Source organism: Capricornis sumatraensis, chromosome X, assembly GCF_032405125.1.
Source record: "Capricornis sumatraensis isolate serow.1 chromosome X, serow.2, whole genome shotgun sequence".
Lineage (NCBI taxonomy): Eukaryota > Metazoa > Chordata > Mammalia > Artiodactyla > Bovidae > Capricornis > Capricornis sumatraensis.
Window position 1 is genome coordinate 12,924,102 of NC_091092.1, and position 20,551 is coordinate 12,944,652.

The 20,551-nt window shown below is 40.3% G+C and overlaps 1 protein-coding gene across 1 annotated transcript; it reads left to right on the forward strand.

Moving 5' to 3' along the window:
• Positions 1-6,917: 6,917 nt before the first annotated feature.
• On the forward strand, positions 6,918-7,523 carry RAB9B (RAB9B, member RAS oncogene family). The gene has a single exon (XM_068963045.1). The coding sequence runs from the start codon at positions 6,918-6,920 to the stop codon at positions 7,521-7,523; it is 606 nt and encodes a 201-aa protein (XP_068819146.1).
• The last annotated feature ends 13,028 nt before the right edge of the window (positions 7,524-20,551 follow it).

Here is a 20,551-nt window from a genome sequence, read left to right on the forward strand (position 1 = left end):
AGTTACAATAAAGAATCCGCCTGCAGTGTGGGAGAATTGGGTTGGATCCCTGAGTCAGGAAGATCCCCTGGAGGAGGGCATGGCAACTCACCCCAGTAAACCTTCATGGACAGAAGAGCCTGACGGGCTACAGTCCATGGAGTCGCAAGGAGCTGGACACAACTGAGCGACTAAGCACAGCACAGCACAGCACCAGAGGGGCACAGGAGACAAAAAGAAGTGATTGGGTAGGTGGATAGGCCCCATTGGAACACTGCATTCTACCCCAGTAACGTTTCTGGGAACCTCAGGTAATGCTCTCAGGGTGGCCCTCCAGAATGGTAACCTGTAAGGGTAAAGGGCAGTGTGCTTTCCATGCCTGAGCTACAGATGAGAACCTTTCCTCTTGGATTGCCATGAGAATTTTATGAGCAATAGCCAGCTACAGGGCCTAGTAATGTGTCGTGATTCTGTATTTCCCTGAATCATTTTAAACAAGAATAATTAAGTGTATGTGCTACCCTCTTGAGAAAAGCAGTGGGTCTGAAGGTAGGGTAAATGAGGTAGGTGATGGCTTAGTGGCTAAGTTGTGCAGTAGGTCGAAGGTAATTCCCAGAAATGGGGCTGTGGCTATGGATGAGCCAAGTGGCAGAGCAATGTTTGTGGGGCCATTGTCGCTGTGCCTACTGATCTGCGAGGGGAGGGAAGGAGGACAAAGGAAACCAGGGTTGGCCACTGAGCCTGAAAGAAGTGTGAGCTAGCCAGAGAGTGCTCCCTACCCGCGAGGGCGGGAGGCGGCTAGCCCGGGTCCTCCGCGCCGGGAAAGGGGCGATAGGAGGCGGCGCGCGCCCCGCCCCCTCCTCTGGCGGGCGCGGGCGCGAGACGCTGCGCGGCGGCAGCGGCGGGCGCGAGCGGCAGCTGTCAGGCCACCGAGGTCCAGGCTGCACTTGCCGCCCCGTTGAGGACGAGGAGGCGGCAGGAGCGGTGGCGGTGTCGCCGCGGAACCGGATTGCCGGCACGGAGGGCTCACCGGCCTGGCCCCCGCGGCCCTCTCCCGCCTCGCTCCCATTGTGTTGGGTAAGATGCCGGTGAGGGGGCAGCGAGAGTGGCTGAGCGGCTGGAGGACCCGGGAGGCGGGGAGATGGGGCCCCCGGGGGCAGAGGGAGAAAGGGAGGTCTGGGTGATCCCCGGGGGCACTTGCACCTTGTGGAAGGGGCCTGGGCGCCGCCGGCGTCGGAGTTGCAGGGCGGGGGTAGGTGATGGTGGAGGGGGGCGTTGCTGAGTAATCCAGAGCAGCTGCCAAAGCCGGGCAGAGGCGCAGGGCTCCGCGGGGAGCGGGTGTGGCCCAGTGCGCATGCGCCACAGCCCAGGGTTCTCAGAGCTGGGGATGAAGTGAGATGATTTGGGTCCGAGGTAGTTGGAACTATGGGTGACATCTTCACTTTCTGGGTCTCCGATGCTAACAGGACCCCTGTCACGGAGATGCCAGCATTCCCAGCCTCCTAAGGAAGCTTCTTTTCCCTGTACCTTGCTCACTTAATGTCACCCAAACCTCACCTCTTCTTCTCCAGGCTGTCTACTCAGGAAGAAGTGGCCTGGGGACAGTGCCAAATTGCTTTCTAGTTTGCCTTCGGGCTCATAGCCCACGGAGCTGTCGTTGTGAGGAGAAGTTAGAGGTGAAACTCCACCTTGGACCCTTCTAGTGGCATGTAAGATATAAATATGGGCACAAATGTAAAAATAGCGTTTCAGTGGCAATGACAGCTGTGGCATTTGGACTCAGAGTATGGATGTAGCTGATAACTTGTTTAGCTCTGCAAAATGAATCCAGTGCGTCAGAGGGTTTCCCTGCTGCGGAACCATCCCCCGTTCCCAGCCCCAAGCATCAGGTTGTATTGGAAATAATCTATACCGTTTCAAGTAGAGGGTCTCAAAGATCCAATCATTTCCTATTTGCATTGATTTTTGTATAGATGAAGGAAAGCCCCACTCAATTCGCCAGTGTAGTATTTCCAAATATTGTGCCAGGAATCCACAGCGAGTTGAATAGTCTCAACCGATGTGTCACTGTGAGGTGGGCATTCCCCACAGCTCTAACTATGGCTCCTCCCCCGGTGCAGATTGCTACCATAGCCACTCTCACCCACTGCCTAGCCCTCCTCAGCTTCTCTTCCCCCTACCCTCCGACCTGCGGTGCACATCTTTCTCAAAACTTGCTCCCAAACAATCTGCATTATGGATCTGAGCATCATCCTACTCATGGCAGCCGAACTGATGTTTCCAATTTACTTTTCTATTTTTCTCTCCATCATCACGCTGAAATGTACTGTTTTCAAAGGTTCAGTCTCTTTCTTACCATTGTACTGCCTCCTCAAGCACCTCCATCCCCACCCACAAGCATCCTCAACTAAATACAATAATTGTAATAAGCCTGTGTGGGTGCAGGTACAACAGGTTCAGAAGGTAACAAAAGTGGGGGAGAACAAAGAAAGCTAGGGAGTATCACTTATGTCAATTCCTAATTCACCTTACTGTCCAAGACCAAGACCCTATTTGGGGGAAAAAAGTGAATAAACTATCCTTAGAGAATATTTGTTAATCTGTTTTGGGCAGTGAAGTAGGAAAGGGGAATGGTATTTCTGGGATGTCTGAGTCATTTAAAGGCAGATCTTTCTCTGAATAGGGCCAAACTTAGAATAAACATTTTAGTCCAAATCCTAAACTAATAAGGGACCCTTAAGGGATATATAAGGGATTTGACTTTCCTACTAAATGCACTCAGGTTTATCCAAGAGTTTCCTTGCCTACTTGATGCTACCTTCTTTTAAGATTTGCTATAAATGTGGCATATCCTGAAGAAAAAAATCATTTGATTCACTTTTATACTGTGCTAGTTCTTTTAAAGAATGTACTGAAGGGTATCACACTCAAATGATGATGATGATGCTAGCACCCCCTGAAAACATAAAGTGGGGATAATTATTCTGCTCTTGTTTTTGTTGAAAATTGAAAAATTTATATATTTGAAATGTGAGAGGAGAGGGAGGAAAACTGGAGCATTTCCACTGACTTTCAACAAGTGGAATTCCTGTTAAGTCCCATCTAGAAAGTGATCCAGGTAAGCCCATGACTTCTCCTCTTTAGTCACCTTATAACTAATAATATTTGGATGTCTTACAGAACTGTGAATATACTGTATCTTTGCATCCATTCAGAGGCATTAGTTCTGGGTATTTACCTAAATAATAAACACACACTTATCAATTATCCCTCTGCTGCCACATAAAGGGACTTCAAAGACATATACAAACAAAGGCCCTAGGATCCAGAAATTTAGAATTTGGTTGTGCAGGAAAAAAAAGATTTTTTAACAATATAAGACAGTATAATATTATTTCAACTGTTGACTGGGAGGTCTGAAGCTTATATGTCAAATTATAAACTCCTTGAGGGTAAGAAAGACCTTGCCTCAAACATGTTTGATTTCCCACAGGGTCTACACCCAGTGGGTGCTCAAGTGATGGAAGCTTTACAACGTATATGGATTAGGTAAGGAGAAACTAGAGGCAGGGAGACAAGAGCTAAGAAGCTTTCACAATAGACTAGATACAAAGAGATGTGGACCAAAATGAAGATAGCAGTAAAACACTGAAAAAGGATATCACAAGGAAAAATGAGCAGGATTTAGTGACTGAAGGCAAGGAGACAAGCCTAAACTGTATTCATTTTTACCTCCTGCAAATAAAGGGGAGTTGGAGACAACAGAGGGAAATGGAGGATCACCTTAGTAAGAACAGAGCACACAACAGGCACTCAAATGTTTTCTCAAGCATCAGTTGCAGTATTGGGTCAGAAGACCCGTAAGGTCCCTCCAGTGCTAAGATTCTGTTGTATATGCAGATAACCAAAACTTTTGGGGAACAGGACATTCTCAGATATGGAAGAAAGAGAAAAGGAAGAAGTGTTATCCTCCCACTGGCAGGCCCTTTCTGAGAAGAGCTAATATGGAATCACAAGGCCCCCACCAATGAATGAAAGGAGGTGAAGAGCTACCAGCCCCGTACACTTGGCACTGAACCACGTTGCTCTTCCCTGCTGTAGAGCCTATGCACCCAGAAGTTATGTGTGCACACAACCAAATAGGGGATACATAAGCAATTGCAGCACTATCTCAGATAGTTATTAATACTTCATCATTTTCCTGGAGCTGATATTTGGTTTCCATATTCACTCAGTCCTTGACCCGTCATTTGAGTTTATCTGCTTCAGCCAGAAATGTAGAGTTAGTGAGTTGTTTAATGATGTGAACACCTGTTTGCTAGGAACTTAAGGACGCTCACTTGGCATGGGCCCTTAGTACTGTCGGTATTGTGCCTAAGTACTTCCTTCAAGTGAGAGTTCCAGAGTTCTGCTCTGTAATGTTATCCTACAGACCAATATAAAAATTAACATGAGATTGCTAAGCAGTGGAAATTTCTTAAAAGCTTCTTAATTCCTCAGTTAGAACATTCAACAAACTAGGAACTGTTTTTTCTTTTTAGATCAGTACTCTTGATGTTGCTGAAATAAGATGTTTGCCATAATTAATTATAATTTTAAATGAAGTTGTATTTGAATTTAATAAAGCCAGTTAAATGCTAAAACCTGTGTTTAAGACAGATGACCAAAATTTAGTAAATTAGCCAAGACTACATATGGTAAACAAGGAGTCCCCAAACATATTTTTTTCCTCTCTGATCTTATGGAATCAATTGCAGAGACACCCTTCAGGCAGATTGATGAGTACATTAATAACTTTCACTTTCTTGGAGATTGGCACGTTGGTAGGTACAAAGGGAAGGAGTTTCATGTCTGACTTAGAATTTCAAGATATCTTAAACTCCTCTGTGCTTTCCCTTTCCTCAATATCATCTATTTTCCTTGATTTACTTTTACTTTGAATGGAGAGTTCAATAGAGAGACAATGTAAACCATTTGTTGTTGTTCAGTCGCTCAGTCGTGTCCAACTCCTTGTGACCCCATGGTCTGCAGCGCGCCTGGCTTCCCTGTCCTTCGCCATCTCCCAGGGCTGGCTCAAACTCACGCCCATTGAGCCAGCGATGCCATCCAACTGTCTTGTCCCCTGTTGTCCGCTTTTCTCCTCCTGCCCTCAATCTTTCCCAGCATCAAGGTCTTTCCTAATGAGTCAGCTCTTCGATTCAGGTGGCCAAAGCATTGAAGCTTCAGCATCAGTCCTTCCAATGAATGTTCAGGATTGATATCCTTTAGGATTGAATGGTTTGATCTCCTTGCAGTCCATATAAAGTACATTCAAGTTAGGACAGAGTTAACGTTCATCCAATAAAATTATTTTTTCCATGGCAAACATTTTTAGCCACTTGAACTCTTAAGTATATTTGTGAAAAGCATCCTCTGTAGGTAAATTGAGATTGATCTTTTTCCTGACTTGAGTGTATTTCTACATAGATAGCCTTAACTTTATTTTTAAATAAATTTTTAAAAATAATGTTTCCCAATCTGTTTTTTAGAATCATAAAAAGAGAGAATATAACAACAACAAGAAAAACACTAAAACTGTGACAAAGACCCAACTGGGTAGGTTTACATTTTATTCTCAATTGGGTAGGTATCTGTTTTATATGTTTTTATTGGATCTCTTAAAATGAATATTTAGAAAAATACATAGTACACCTACACAGCAGCATAACTCTAAGGACTACTGAGGTTTTCAAGCTACATTTCAAATGTGTGTGCTCCTTTGCGTGTGCTTCTTTCTTAGCGTTGTTTTAAAATTTTTTGTATGCTAATTATTTCATTTGTCTCTACAAATTCTATATGCAGTATATATATGCAACATTATCATCACCTAAGTGTAAATATGAGATATAACAAGTGCACTTTTGATGAGTGATTGGTTTTCATCTATTTGGGTCACTTTTATAAATAACACCCAATCAACATCATCATTGTTGAGTTTCCACAATGGACCTAATTTGAAAGAACCTAACAGACTCTAGTACAAGGTAGTTGTTCAGTAAACATTTGACCTTTTTAAGATGTGTTCTAGATCGTCCATGTATAGACATGTGGAGGTAACAATAAAGATACTGTATAATCATTAGCTCTTTAGAGTTTACAGTATGTTTTCATTGGTGTCATTATGGAATTAGAACCTAAATCCAGAATTTAATAAGCTATCCAAGATTCTCTTCCTTAATGATAGCTGTTTATAATAATACCAGTCAACAATCATCAACTTGAGCGCCATTGTTCCATGAAGAAAAGATTATGGAAGATCCTTTACTTGTGAGGGTATCCATAACAATGCAGGTATTAATATAATGAGGCAAATGCCTGAAGAAAGCTAGTCTTTTTCTCTTTCCCAAGTTCTGGGGTCCAATGTAATCCTAACCAAAACTTCTACTAACAAAATCAAGATTCCAGCCTACATAGCTTTCTCTCCTCAGATGTTCTTGGGTCCATCAGGAACAGACTTCAGACACCTCTAATCAGTTTCATAGTCTTTGCTTCTGGTTTGGAATTGTCCAAACCAGAAGCTAAGATGTTACACATTTGAGTAGCATTCTTGTTCTAGGCTTTCTCCCCTAGAATAGGGTCAGAACTGAACCAGATTATAGCACCATCTGCTAGTCCATTTATCCATGGCATTCAGCCATTTTTCCTGACACAGGCAAGAGACTTCAGAAAAACAAGACCTATTTTCTCCCTTATGCAAAAAAGAATTTTATTCCTTCTGCTATACTATATCATTTAATGAACATGAAATAAGAGAGAAAGTAAATAAGAAGGCCTCCTAATTCAGAAGAAGTTGATTTACTATGAAGTTGATTTCAGTTTCAGGTTTAACTGTGTTCCCTCCTACTTTTTATTTTCAGGATCTCTTGGTTATAAACTCTTCTTCATCTGGTACTGCAACAATGAGTGGGAAATCCCTGCTCTTAAAGGTCATTCTCTTGGGTGACGGTGGAGTTGGGAAAAGCTCACTCATGAACCGTTATGTAACCAATAAATTTGACTCCCAGGCTTTTCACACCATAGGGGTAGAGTTCTTAAATCGAGATTTGGAGGTAGATGGACGTTTTGTAACTCTCCAGATCTGGGACACTGCAGGGCAGGAACGTTTCAAGAGCCTTAGGACACCCTTCTACAGGGGAGCAGACTGCTGCCTCTTGACCTTCAGCGTGGATGACCGGCAGAGCTTTGAGAACCTGGGTAATTGGCAGAAAGAATTCATCTACTACGCAGATGTGAAAGACCCTGAGCACTTCCCCTTTGTAGTCCTGGGAAACAAAGTAGACAAAGAGGATAGGCAAGTGACTACTGAGGAGGCGCAGTCCTGGTGCATGGAGAATGGAGATTACCCTTATCTAGAAACAAGCGCCAAAGATGATACTAATGTGACAGTGGCCTTTGAAGAAGCTGTCAGGCAGGTGTTGGCTGTGGAGGAACAACTGGAGCACTGCATGTTAGGTCACACTATTGACCTGAACAGTGGTTCCAAAGCAGGATCTTCATGCTGTTAAAAGTAGGAAGCCGTTTAAAAATGTGCCCCAAGTTGATCAGTCAGTAGTGTGAGAATCACTGTGCCCCTCTATTAGTGCACACACATACAAAGGGATAAGAGATAAGTTTCTGATGTGAACTTGCCTTTCAAGTTGAAGTTGTAGAGTGATTTAAAGAAGAAAAAAAAAAGCTTTATCAAGCCAACTGTATTTTGTGTAATTTCTGCTATTTCCTTCTTGTGTGTATCAGGACATTTCAGAAAACTTTAGTCCTGAGAGATTTAAATACTTTTCAAATCACAGTTTAATCTTAGAACCAGCCGCATGAAGGAGTTAAAGAGCTACAGCTATCCCTTAAAGCGTTCCATTAATCAACTAACAAATGTCACCATTGACTCTTGCCAAGCGGTTTCTGACATGTCTGCCAAAGGGGAAAAAAATAAGACTCTGAGATGTACTACAATAAAGACAATAATGCAAACTAGGATGTCCTAAGCTTGAATGAATTATAAAGAGGTGGTAAAGATTAGGAGTGCAAAATATAATGATGTACACTGCCTTGTTTAAACCCTTGTGTATGGTTTGCTCCCATCTGAACTTAAAAAAAATGCCATCTCGGTAAGAGATAAACTAATGACTCTGGAAATTTATTATACTCGTTGTATTTGAAGTAACAGGGTCCTAGTGAATGGATTATGCTTCACTTTGCCAACCACCCTTGCAAATAGATGGTTGGTCTGGTTTTAGTTCGTAAGTCTACTTTTGCTGCACAGGGGTGTTGCTTCTCTGACAACCTCTTATCTAGCAATGCTGCTTAGTATACAGCTTTGAATCCAGTGCACTCTGCTCATAATTGTGATGGTCCTTTGGTCACCATACTGTGCTCTCAGAGAAGCCTTCAGAACAGATTGGAGGATACTGGGCTTTTCTCATAAGGTACCTTAACTCGAATATTTATTGTAGAAGAAGGAACTGATTGATTGTATGTTGCACTGTATGTTCAGCTGGCCAAACTAGGATGTTGAAAGTAACAACAGAACATGCTTTAACCCAGCATTAGAATGAACTCGTAACTAGAGTTGTCCAGCAGTGGAATGGTCTGCCTTAATAGTGAACCCTCTTCCAGTGAAAATATTCAAGATGTTAGATGACCATCTGTTAAAATACCATAAAAAGAATTTCTATACTGACTAGATGTTTGGTTTAAGGTCCCTTTCAGCTCTAAGTCCTAGGAATCTATGAGCTACAAACTACGTATAAGTGCCATGTTATAGTTAGATATATCTTAAGACAACAGCTACGACTATGGAAAGGGACTTTAAAATTTCTCAGACTATTCTGGGATCAGCCTTTAACAGCAACCACATAGCTCTTTCTTTTGCTTTTGCACTATGGCAGGAAAAATTCTCGAACTCCAAGTAATCATTACATGCCCAATATAAACATCCTGAAGATACCATATTAAAATACAAAAACGGTTTGTCAGAGTTTGATTACCATGGCTGCCAGCTATATACTTTATTATGAATATGCAGTCTAGTTCTTGTCAGTTGATTTACTTGTCCTGCACAGCTTTGAATCTGTACTTTTACAACATCAGTGATAAAATAGTGACCCAAGGTAGTGAGGGACAGTTAAAAATGACCGCAAAAAAAAGACCTAGGTCGGGAAGGGGGCAGGAGCTTTCACAGGAATATAGCCTAGAACTCTCCAATGTAGCCACATATGGAATCAGCCTTACAAGTGGGACCTTATGTGCTTTAAGAGCTCTGGGACTTTTTGGCAACATTGATAAGTGGAAGATTATATTTTAATCGAGTCATACTCAATATTTCCAATTTAAATATGGTCCTGACCCCATTGTCTAACTAACTTTAATGCCAGAAGTCGAAGCCAGAACTGGGACCCCACAGCTCTTAAGTATTGGTCCCTATCCTGCCTATGCCTATAGCCAGCCACACTGGTTTCCAAGTACTATGATCATTTTGCTACAATCATGTTAGAGTGAAAATCTGTACATCAGAACTGTTAATTGGTAATTGTTCCTAAGTGCATGAGACCTGGGGCCTTCTCTTTCTACTTGCACTCAGCTTATAATAGTTTCTATTTGTAGATCTCAGGCCTTCATAAAGACCTCCATCCACTCACAAAAGTACTTGTCACTATGAGAATGGCACGTGATCATTTAAGCAAAAAAATAAAAATTACTTGGGTATCCCATTCATAGGCCTCCTGTCCATCCAAGACAAGTGTTAATTTTATTGGCAGGTCAGTTGAAGCCCCTATTCTCTTAGCCATACCAGTTTTTTTCTACCAAATCACTACATAATATATTAACAAAAACACTTAATATTAAGTGACAAAAAGTGGCGGCATTTTAGTGAGTAACACTCAGTGGGGTGCTGACATAGAGTTTGGTTAAGATTTTTCAAAAAAAACACCAAAGGCTGAAATCTGTGAGTACCAGGACCTGTGCATATAGAAAATTGTGTACTCTAGAATGTGCAGTGCAATATTTTCAGTAGGTGTTTTTTTCATGAACACTGGATTTTTTGGAACAAGATGTTTCTAATTGAAACTATACTGTTTTCAACAGTCCATTAAAACATCATACAGAATATCTATTAATTTATTTTCATGTATTGGGCTAACATTCAGGGGGCCTCAGTTTTCATATATCTTCAGTGGATTGATGAATTTCAGGTTAATTTGTGCCTGCCTCAGCCATCTCTATTGTACCCTGAGGTATTCCACAATCCTGTTGTTGCCGGTGCTGCTAAAAACTCAAAATTGTGTATCAGATATTTTGTTTCAACTGTAAAAAAAAAAAAAATCATCTGTGTTAAAGTGAATAAAAAGTGCATTTTGAATAACCAGTATACAATGTGTGTGCTTCTTTTTTCCCTTTCTCTTTTCAAGCAACTGGTGAGTGTGACGGAGCGTATTCATCTATCAAGTCACTCTTTCAGACTGTCCTACATGTGGCCCCTGGATCATTTTTTCACGTGGTACTTCAAGCAGCCACTACCTATTGATCAGACAGACACTGTTCTACTGATTGGGAAGCAAAGTCTAAAGATTAAGATAGGAAATTTCCTTTTATTTTATGCCAGTTTTTAATACATAAAGAGTATTGGGATAGAAATTGGATCTTGACACTCCACTTTATTTCTTCATCATTTGAAATGAAAGTAAGCCATCACAAAATAGAAACAGAGCTTACATGTTCTCTTTATTTTCTTGACTGGCCTACTGTCCAGATCTTAGGAAAATATGAAAATATAGGCAAAACAAATCTGAAAGCAAAGGATAATTTTGTTAAATATTCTATTGCCTCTCACATATTGGACTTTAAAGAGACTTGGGTTAGCATTGATCGAGTGATTTGAATATCCAGTACATCAGCACAAGTCTCTCCACAGCACATCATTTCCACATCATTCCATCTGTCGCAGATTTAGTCCTCTTCCCTCCTGCCCTCTATTTTGCCTATTGGAACTTTCAGCAGTCAAAATCACAAAGGGAAAAACAAACAGATTTTTTTGCCACACGTACTCTTTCCCTCACTAAGGAAAATTATGTAATAAATTATCAGACCAACCTCAACTACAAGCATCTGATATCCTTTTGATTGGGCTAGAATGATGTCAGTTTTAAGCTAGAAGGTCATAGATCTCAGTTCAGTTCAGTTGCTCAGTCACATCCACCTCTTTGCAACCCCATGGACTGCAGCACACCAGGCTTCCCTGTCCATCACCAACTCCCAGAGCCTACTCAAACTCATGTCCATCGCATTGGTGATGCCATCCAATCATCTTATCTTCTGCCGCCCCCTTCTCCTCCCTCCTTCAATCTTTCCCAGCATCAGGGTCTTTTCCAATGAGTCAGTTCTTTGCATCAGGTAGCCAAAGTATTGGAGTTTCAGCTTCAGCATCAATTCCTCCAATGAATATTCAGAACTGATTTCCTTTAGGATTGTCTGGTTGGATCTTCTTGCAGTCCAAGGGACTCTCAAGAGTCTTCTCCAATACCACCATTCAGAAAGCACTGAATCTTGTCATATATCTCCAAGCTCTTATAAAGGATTTGCTCATCCAAAACTGATACTTTAAATACTAATTTTCTGTCTTTGCAGGTTTTCTTTTTTTTTTTAATTTTTAATTATTTATTTCTGGTGGCACTGGCTCTTCATTGCTGCCTGTGAGCCTTCTCCAGTTGTGGCAAGTGGGGGCTACTCTTCCTTATGATGTGTGAGTTTCTCATTACGGTGACTTCTCTTGTTGTGGAGCACAGCCTCTCGGCCCACGAGCTTCAGTGGTTATGACACACAGATTCAGTAGCTGCAGCTCCTGGGCCCTAGAGGATGGGCTCAGAAGTTGCCACACTTGGGCTTAGTTGCTCTGCAGCATGTGGAATCTTCTCTGACCAAGGATAGAACCCATGTCCCCTGCATTGGCAGGCAGATTCTTATCCACTGTCGAAATAGTTTGGCTATAGTTCTTCCAGGAAATGTGGAATACATGATTTCTCCTCAATTCTATAACTGAATATTTAAAACACACTGGGAAGATTGAAGCACCAATATGAGTAATTTAAGGCTGGAAGTGACATCTCTACTTTCATTTGAATTACCTGAAGTAGTTCTATTGTCGTGTAGTAGCTAAGTTGTGCCTGACTCTTTGCAACCCCATAGACTATAGCCCATAGGCTCCTCTGTCCGTGAAATTCTCCAGGCAAGAATACTGGAGTGGGTAGCCATTTTCTACTCCAGGGAATCTTCCTGACCCAGAGATTGAACCAGCGGCTCCAGTCCCATCTCCTGAATGGCAATGTATATATATACCTTAACCTCAGTGATCCACATAATCATTTCACTTTTTTATCACTTTGCTACGGAGATATAGGATTCATTACCACAGAGTGCTTTTCTTACATTTGATCTTTAGGGCAAGTAAACTGTGATACAATTTTTTAATTAAATATTCATATATGTGCACTTTTTTTTTTTACAATCTGAGCTCTCTTTCCTCCCAGCTTATTGAGGTATAATTGACAAATAAAAGTTGTATATACTTAAGGCATTCAAAATGATGATTCAATGTACATACACACTATGAAATAATCACCACAGTCAAGCTAATTAATAAATCCATCACCTTTCAGAGTGACCTTTTGCTTTTGGCTGTCTTTTTAATTTCTTCAATTTAACATCACCAATAAAGCTCTCATTTTTACTCCTTTACCTTTAAGAAAAGGAAAGGATAATGATAGAAGCTAGGTATAAAGAATGAAAATAAGGCTATTAAATTATTAAATATCTCCTTAGTGGTATGTTTGCAAAAACTGGTAAGCAAGGATCTAGCTTTTCTCTTACTCATGGAGGTGGTGATGTTTGTAGGAGAGTTATTATGGTTTTCTTTTTTTTAAGGGGGTGAAGGGTTATTTCGTGCTTTCCCAGCCAGAACACGTGTCTTCACAGCTCAAGATGTGAAGGAATCTTCACCTTTAGTTGTATAGGAATTGCTACAGTGATCCATGTGTCTTCATAAATCACTTCGTCTTTTCCAAGGCAACACAGAGAATTTTGGTTCAGCCATATTTACGTGCTCTTTTAAATGGTGGGTTTTGGGAGTTCAAGTATGTGTATTTTTGAGCAATCTGTCAATTCTTTTCATACTTTATGAATTATGGGTCAATGTGTAATGAATTTCATTATAGCACTCCTGACTTTTAGCCAGACATGTCACACTGTGCTTCTTTTACTTAATTGACTGATGAAAAGAAATTGAGAAACTCCACCTTGATGACAGAAATGCTAGCTGTATTGATTAGAGTTAAAATATAAATCATGCCTTCCTGTGGTTCATTCATGAGGAAGCAAGAAGGAGGCTCATCTCTTCTCTTTTCTCTTTCATTGTTCCTGGCTGACTTAGAAACAGCATGGCCAAGGGTGTGTCCTGTAATATATTGTTCAGTACAGAGTTGGAAGAATAAGTGTTGGTATATCCTTTGAATTGTCTCTTTTTTCATTTGTTCCCAACAGGAAAACAGTGTCACCAGCTGACACTAAAAATTTGTTTTTATTTTGTTTCCTGATTATGAAAGTCATACACACCCATGGCAAAAAAACAAACAACAACCAAAAAAATCTGAAGGAAAAAAAGAAACAGAAAAGCAAGATAAAGAAAATGAAAGTTTCCTTTAATCTTATTACTCTGAGGTAATCAGATTTTTAAATATTACTTTTTAGTGCATGTGTGTTTTAATATATTTATGTAATAAAGAAAATTGATATCATACTGCACAAGCTGATTGTAATGATTTTCACTTACCAAACGTGACATTTTTCACTAGGTCATTATATATTCTCCTAGGGATTATATTTAATGCTTGCATAATAGTCTATTGAAGGATTTGCCATAATACATGTAATCAGGGAAGAGTTGGTTCTCTAAACCTGGAGCTTATATCTCTCCATTCTTTGACTGAAGAATAAAGCTTTCCTTTGCTTCTGAAAAAAAAAAAAAAGATATTTCAGACACTTATTGCTAGACATTTAGGCTGTTTTCCAATGATTTCCTTTTTACAAAGTAAAGCAGCAGTGCATGTCCCTAATATTAATCAATTCACATTTCTATTATTTCCTATAAGTAAAATTCTAGGTCAATGAGAATGAATATTTTTATGATTTTTAATATGCATTATCAAATTGTCATGTAGAAGAAAAGTTGTCCCAAATTACATCAATAACAGTAAAATAAAAGAAGGCCTATTTCTATAAACACTCAATTTTTCATGGAATATTATCTCCATGAACCACATATGCCTAATTTGATGAATGAAAAATAATCTCATGTTTTGATTTGCATTTCTTTCAATCTTTGAGAAAAAATATTTGTTCATGAATTTATTGACTATTTTTATTTTTTCTTGAGTGAATAGCCCATTCTAATCCTTAGCACATTTGGGGAACAGTCATTTTTGTTTCTTATTGATTTCTAGAATCTCTTTATATATATATATATATTATATGCATTAACCTTTCATCATATTTGTATTACTGGTTTTCTGCAGTCCTCTCCCATACCTCTTCCTCTTTAATTTTGTTTATAATATTTTTTAAATGTTTGAAGATTATTGAAAGGGCTGGCAGGGTGGGGGAGGAGAGAGAAATGCTACTTGTTCTGTTCTTTGTTCTTGACCACATTTGAAACTATGCACTTATTCTTGTTTAGAAAGATTATGAGTCTAATCTTGTGTCATCGTGACAAAAAATTGATAGCAAAATATTCAACTTCTTTATCTGCATGATGTCAAAGGCTGGTTCCATTTGTGTTTTTTGCTGTTATTTTAATGAATATTATTCTGAAATCTTATACGAATACAGAAACAGTGACAGTTCAGCTTTCACCCACAAGGGGGCAATAAAGACCAGTATTCAGCGGTAGATGACCCACAAGACTGCAGACTGTTAGGAGCTGAAGAGGCGCCTAGAAATCATCCAGTTAGTCCACCTTCTCTTTATTTTACAGATGAGGAAAACTGGAACCTGGAGTGGTGAAATAACTTGCTCGTGGTCACAGAGGTGGCCAGTCAAAGCTGAGTCCTAAGCATTTTCCAGTTGACCATATTGTGATTTAGTTACATTGATACAAACTATAAACACATACATTTTTTTCTAATTTTAAATTTTTGTTTGTCTTTTCAGGTAAGAATCACATAAAATTAACCATATTAAAGTGTAAAATTCAGTAGCATTTAGTATATTCACAGTGTTGCAATCACATAGGTTTTAATCTTCTGAATTCAAATCCCAGTCCTGCCCCTCCCTGTAAACTTGCTGATCTTCATTTTCTTCAGCTTATGTAGTAAGAAAATGTCTTCCTTACCATGTTGTTTTGAGGATTACCAGAAACAATACTCACAAGGACCTAGCAATATTCTTGGCACAGAGTAGATGAGAAATTCTTTCTTTCCTTCAAGATATTAATCAACAATTCCACCATCTATATTTATTTCACATTAAGAACAGAAACACATTCCAGAGTAGATTTTTTTTCTCTTCTCATGACTATTACTGCAGTATTTACAATGAATTTTAAATGCGCTCAGAGGTTAAAAATGGTTTTTAAAAACTTCACAACATGGGTTCTTCTGATATAATTGGCAAAGGATTGCAGTATTCAATAGACATAAAGACTCTCTTTAAGACAAACAAGTTTCCTAGTTCAGTTCACTTCAGTCACTCAAGTTGTGTCCGACTCTTTGCGACCCCATGAACCACAGCATGCCAGGCCCCCATGTCCATCACCAGCTCTCAGAGTCGACCCAAACCCATGTCAATCGAGTCGGTGATGCCATCCAACCATCTCATTCTCTGTCATCTCCTTCTCCTCCTGTCCCCAATCCCTCCCAGCATCAGGGTCTTTTCAAATGAGTCAGCTCTTCACATCAGGTGGCCAAAGTATTGGAGTTTCAGCTTCAACATCAGTCCTTCCAATGAACACCCAGGACGGATCTCCTTTAGGATGGACTAGTTGGATCTCCTTACAGTCCAAGGGATTCTCAAGAATCTTCTCCAACACCACAGTTCAAAAGCATCAGTTCTTCAGTGCTCAGCTTTCTTCACAGTCCAACTCTCGCATCCATACATGACCACTGGAAAAACCATAGCCTTGACTTGATGGACCTTTGTTGGCAAAGTAATGTCTCTGCTTTTTAATATGCTGTCTAGGCTGGTCATAACTTTCCTTCCAAGGAGTAAGGGTCTTTTAATTTCATGGCTGCAATCACCATCTGCAATGATTTTGGAGCCCAGAAAAATAAAGTCAGCCACTGTTTCCCCATCTATTTGCCATGAAGTGATGGGACCAGATGCCGTGATCTTAGTTTTCTGAATGTTGAGGTTTAAGCCAATTTTTTCACTCTCCTCTTTCACTTTTATCAAGAGGCTCTTTAGTTCCTCTTCATTTTTTGCCATAAGGGTGGTATCATCTGCATATCTGAGGTTATTGATATTTCTCCCAGAAATCTTGATTCCAACTTGTGTTTCATCCAGCCCAGCATTTCTCATGATGTACTCTACATAAAAGTTAAATAACCAGGATGACAACACAGACTTGACATACTGGTTCCTTTTCCTATTTGGAACCAGTCTGTTGTTCTATGTCCAGTTCTAACTATTGCTTCCTGACCTGCATACAGGTTTCTCAAGAGGCAGGTCAGGTGGTCTGGTATGCCCATCTCTTTCAGAATTTTCCACAGTTGATTGTGATCCACACAGTTAAAGGCTTTGGCATAGTCAATAAAGCAGAAATAGATGTTTTTCTGAAACTCTCTTGCTTTTTTGATGATCCAGCGGGTGTTGGCAATTTGATCTCTGGCTCCTTTGCCTTTTCTAAAACCAGCTTGAACATCTGGAAATTCATGGTTCACATATTGCTGAAGCCTGGCTTGGAGAATTTTGAGCATTACTTTACTAGCGTGTGAGATGAGTGCAATTGTGCAGTAGTTTGAGCATTCTTTGGCATTGCCTTTCTTTGGAATTGGAATGAAAACTGACCTTTCCCAGTCCTGTGGCCACTGCTGAGTTTTCCAAATTTGCTGGCATATTGAGTGCAGCACTTTCACAGCATCATCTTTCAGGATTTGAAATAGCTCAACTGGAATTCCATCACCTCCACTAGCTTTGTTCATAGAGATGCTTCCTAAGGCCCACTTGACTTCACATTCCAGGATGTCTGACTCTAGGTGCGTGATCACACCATCGTGATTATCTGGGTCATGAACATCTTTTTTGTACAGTTCTTTTGTGTATTTTTTCCACCTCTTCTTAATATCTTCTGCTTCTGTTAGGTCCATACCATTTCTGTCCTTTATTGAGCCCATCTTTGCATGAAATGTTCCCTTGGTATCTCTAATTTTCTTGGAGAGATCTCTAGTCCTTCCCATTCTGTTGCTTTCCTCTATTTCTTTGCATTGATCGCTGAAAAAGGCTTTCTTATATTTCCTTGCTATTCTTTGGAACTCTGCATTCAGATGCGTATATCTTTCCTTTTCTCCTTTGCTTTCTGCTTCTTTTCTTTTCACAGCTATTTGTAAGGCCTCCCAGACAGCCATTTTGCTTTTTTGCATTTCCATTTCTTGGGGATGGTCTTGATCCCTGTCTCCTGTAAATGTCACAACCCCCGTCCATAGTTCTTCAGGCTCTTTGTCTAGCAGATTTAATCCCTTGAATCTATTTGTCACTTCTACCATATCATTGTAAGGGATCTGATTTAGATCGTACCTGAATGGTCTAATGGTTTTCCCTTCTTTCTTCCATATAAGTCTTAATTTGGCAATAAGGAGTTCATGATCTGAGCGACAGTCAGCTCCCAGTCTTGTTTTTGCAGACTATATAGAGCTTCTCCATCTTTGGCTGCAAAGAATATAATCAATCTGTTTTGGTGTTGACCATCTGGTGATGTCCATGTGTAGCGTCTTCTCTTGTGTTGTTGGAAGAGGGTGTTTGCTATGACCAGTGCAGTCTCTTTGCCAAACTCTACTAGCCTTGCCTTGCTTCATGCTGCACTTCAAGGCCAAATTTGCCTGTTACTCCAGGTATCTCTTGACGTCCTACTATTGCATTCCAGTCCCCTAAAATGAGAAGGACATTTTGGGGGGGTGTTAGTTCTAGAAGGTCTTGCAGGTCTTCATAGAACCGTTCAACTTCAGCTTCTTCAGCATTACTGGTCGGGAGTCTGGCAAGCTACTGTCCCTGGGATCACAAAGAGTTGGACATGACTGAACCGACTGGGCATGACCATGATACACAATAGATCCCCCGAACTTATTCATCTGATGTAGTTTGAAAGATGCAGAAGAGATAGAGACAGGGATGAAATGAAGCCAGAGGGGCAAAGAAAGGAAAGGTAGGTAAGTTTCAAGGAAATGAAGGTAAGTTTCTAAGCAGAGCAAGATTCAGTCTTCAGATAGTGGAAGAAGAAGTCAAAAAAAATAGCAAGCAGCTCTTTTCTGGAAGATAGATTGAGTCAGTCACGCCTTACTCTTCCTCCCAAGGAAGCAACCCTGGGAACTACTAAGAAGGCGTGCCTCCCCACAGTGTCTGCCTTACTGAACAAACAAACACTACTGAAAATTGTTGTTGAAATCAGAGCTGTCGGGTTTTGTTAGCATCCCAAGTCTTTTAAAGTCTGACTAAAAATTACACAAATGACTAAAATCGAAGTTTCTAATAAACAGCAAGGAAAGAGATATCTGATGGAGAGTTTTAAAAGAAAATCCGGTCCTTCAGTCCCACGTTCTCCTCCTTCATTTTATGTAGGTACAATAAGAAAAAGTTATTGGCAATCAATCGTAAAAACTGCTGTTAATTATTTACGGGTGTTAGCTCTTGTTATTAGCTGTATCTCAGCCAAGTGACAACCCACTCCAGTATTCTTGCCTGAAGAATTCCAGGGACAGAGGAGCCTAGTGGGCTGCAGTCTGTGGGGTCGCACAGAATCGGACATGACTGAAGCGACGCAGCAGCAGCAGCCAAGTGAGCTTTCTGATCTAGCTTTCTGATTTGTAGTGTTATTTTTTAGTTTGTCACAATAAAAAAAAAATTGGAACATAATAAATTGAGCTGAAGAATTATTGTCTCTGCATGACGCATGTCTTTATTATTTTTTTCTAGAATACTTCTTTTGTTACAGTAACAAAAGCTGAGTATCTTACATTTTGGCAGAGATTTTTGTTACCTGGCATTTCCACACTTCAATATTATGAGAACTAATGTTTGTAATGGTGGCCCATAGACATTGTAAGAGGCTAAATTATTTATTGGAACAACAAAGAAAAAAATAAGGGATGTTAATTTTGTTTGGTCTGTTCTGTAGTATGAAAAACAGATACTCCATATATAATATATATGGGTATGGTGTGTATGGTAATGTAAACCCATAATGCTCTACTTACCTGAAAAGGGGAGTTTATTTTCTTTCCTTCTCCCATTTAGCTTTATTACCCCATAGAATCCTATTTCAAGAATGGTAGGTTATTTCTTCCCAGTTTCACCAATTATCTGCCAAGTGGCCATGGAATCAATGCTGGAATACTGCAGAGGGCAGGAAATGTAACCTTTTTACAATGCAGGTGATTAATCTTTGCAAAGATGGTGCAAATTCCTTACATGGAGTCAAATTCTGACTTCTTATGACTTCCAGTGATTGCTCCTGCTTCTGCTCCTGCTAAGTCGCTTTAGTCATGTCCAACTCTGTGCGACTCCATAGACGGCAGCCCACCAGGCTCCCCCGTCCCTGGGATTCTCCAGGCAAGAACACTGGAGTGGGTTGCCATTTCCTTCTCCAATTCATGAAAGTGAAAAGTCAAAGTGAAGTCGCTCAGTCGTGTCCGACCCTCAGCGACCCCATGGACTGCAGCCTACCAGGCTCTTCTGTCCATGGGATTTTCCAGGCAAGAGTACTGGAGTGGAGTGCCATTGCCTTCTCCTACTGATTTGTCCTAGGGCTATTCAAAACAAGTATTTTACAGGTCTTTGTGTATATATCCCACATATATGCAGTGTACAGGAAGGGAATTAGACCTGCATATTCCAAATCTGAATTACAGTAGTCCAAAATAAAAATGTCTCTTCCCTAAATTAAAAAAAAAAAAAAGGAAACAAGCGTTTTACATGGAATAGACTTCCCGTATTTGAAAACAGCTCTGTTTTTTTTGACTTGAAATATCCCCAGGTCCCTAAGCAAGATATGATATGTTTTAAATTCCTCATTTTCATGGTAATGGGTAAATTTTTGTCCTGTGTCTCCCCTGTACCAGGCACTATTAAATGTGTGGGGATAAGAAGGGTAAACGGGAAGCAGCAGGAGCAGAAGTTGAGGCAGAAGCAAAAGCACAAAAAGCCATTTAATCCTTACTAAGGAATGTGGATGTGTTTTGAAAGTAATAGGCAACAAATGAAAGGTTTTTAAACAAACAGATGCGAAACTCCAATCTGCGTTACAGACATGCCACTTATGTCTATAGAAAGGTCCACAAAGCAG

What these genes read in the sequence shown, in the direction of transcription:
- RAB9B (XM_068963045.1), top strand. Translation starts at nt 6,918, where the DNA reads ATGAGTGGGAAATCCCTGCTCTTAAAGGTCATTCTCTTGGGTGACGGT.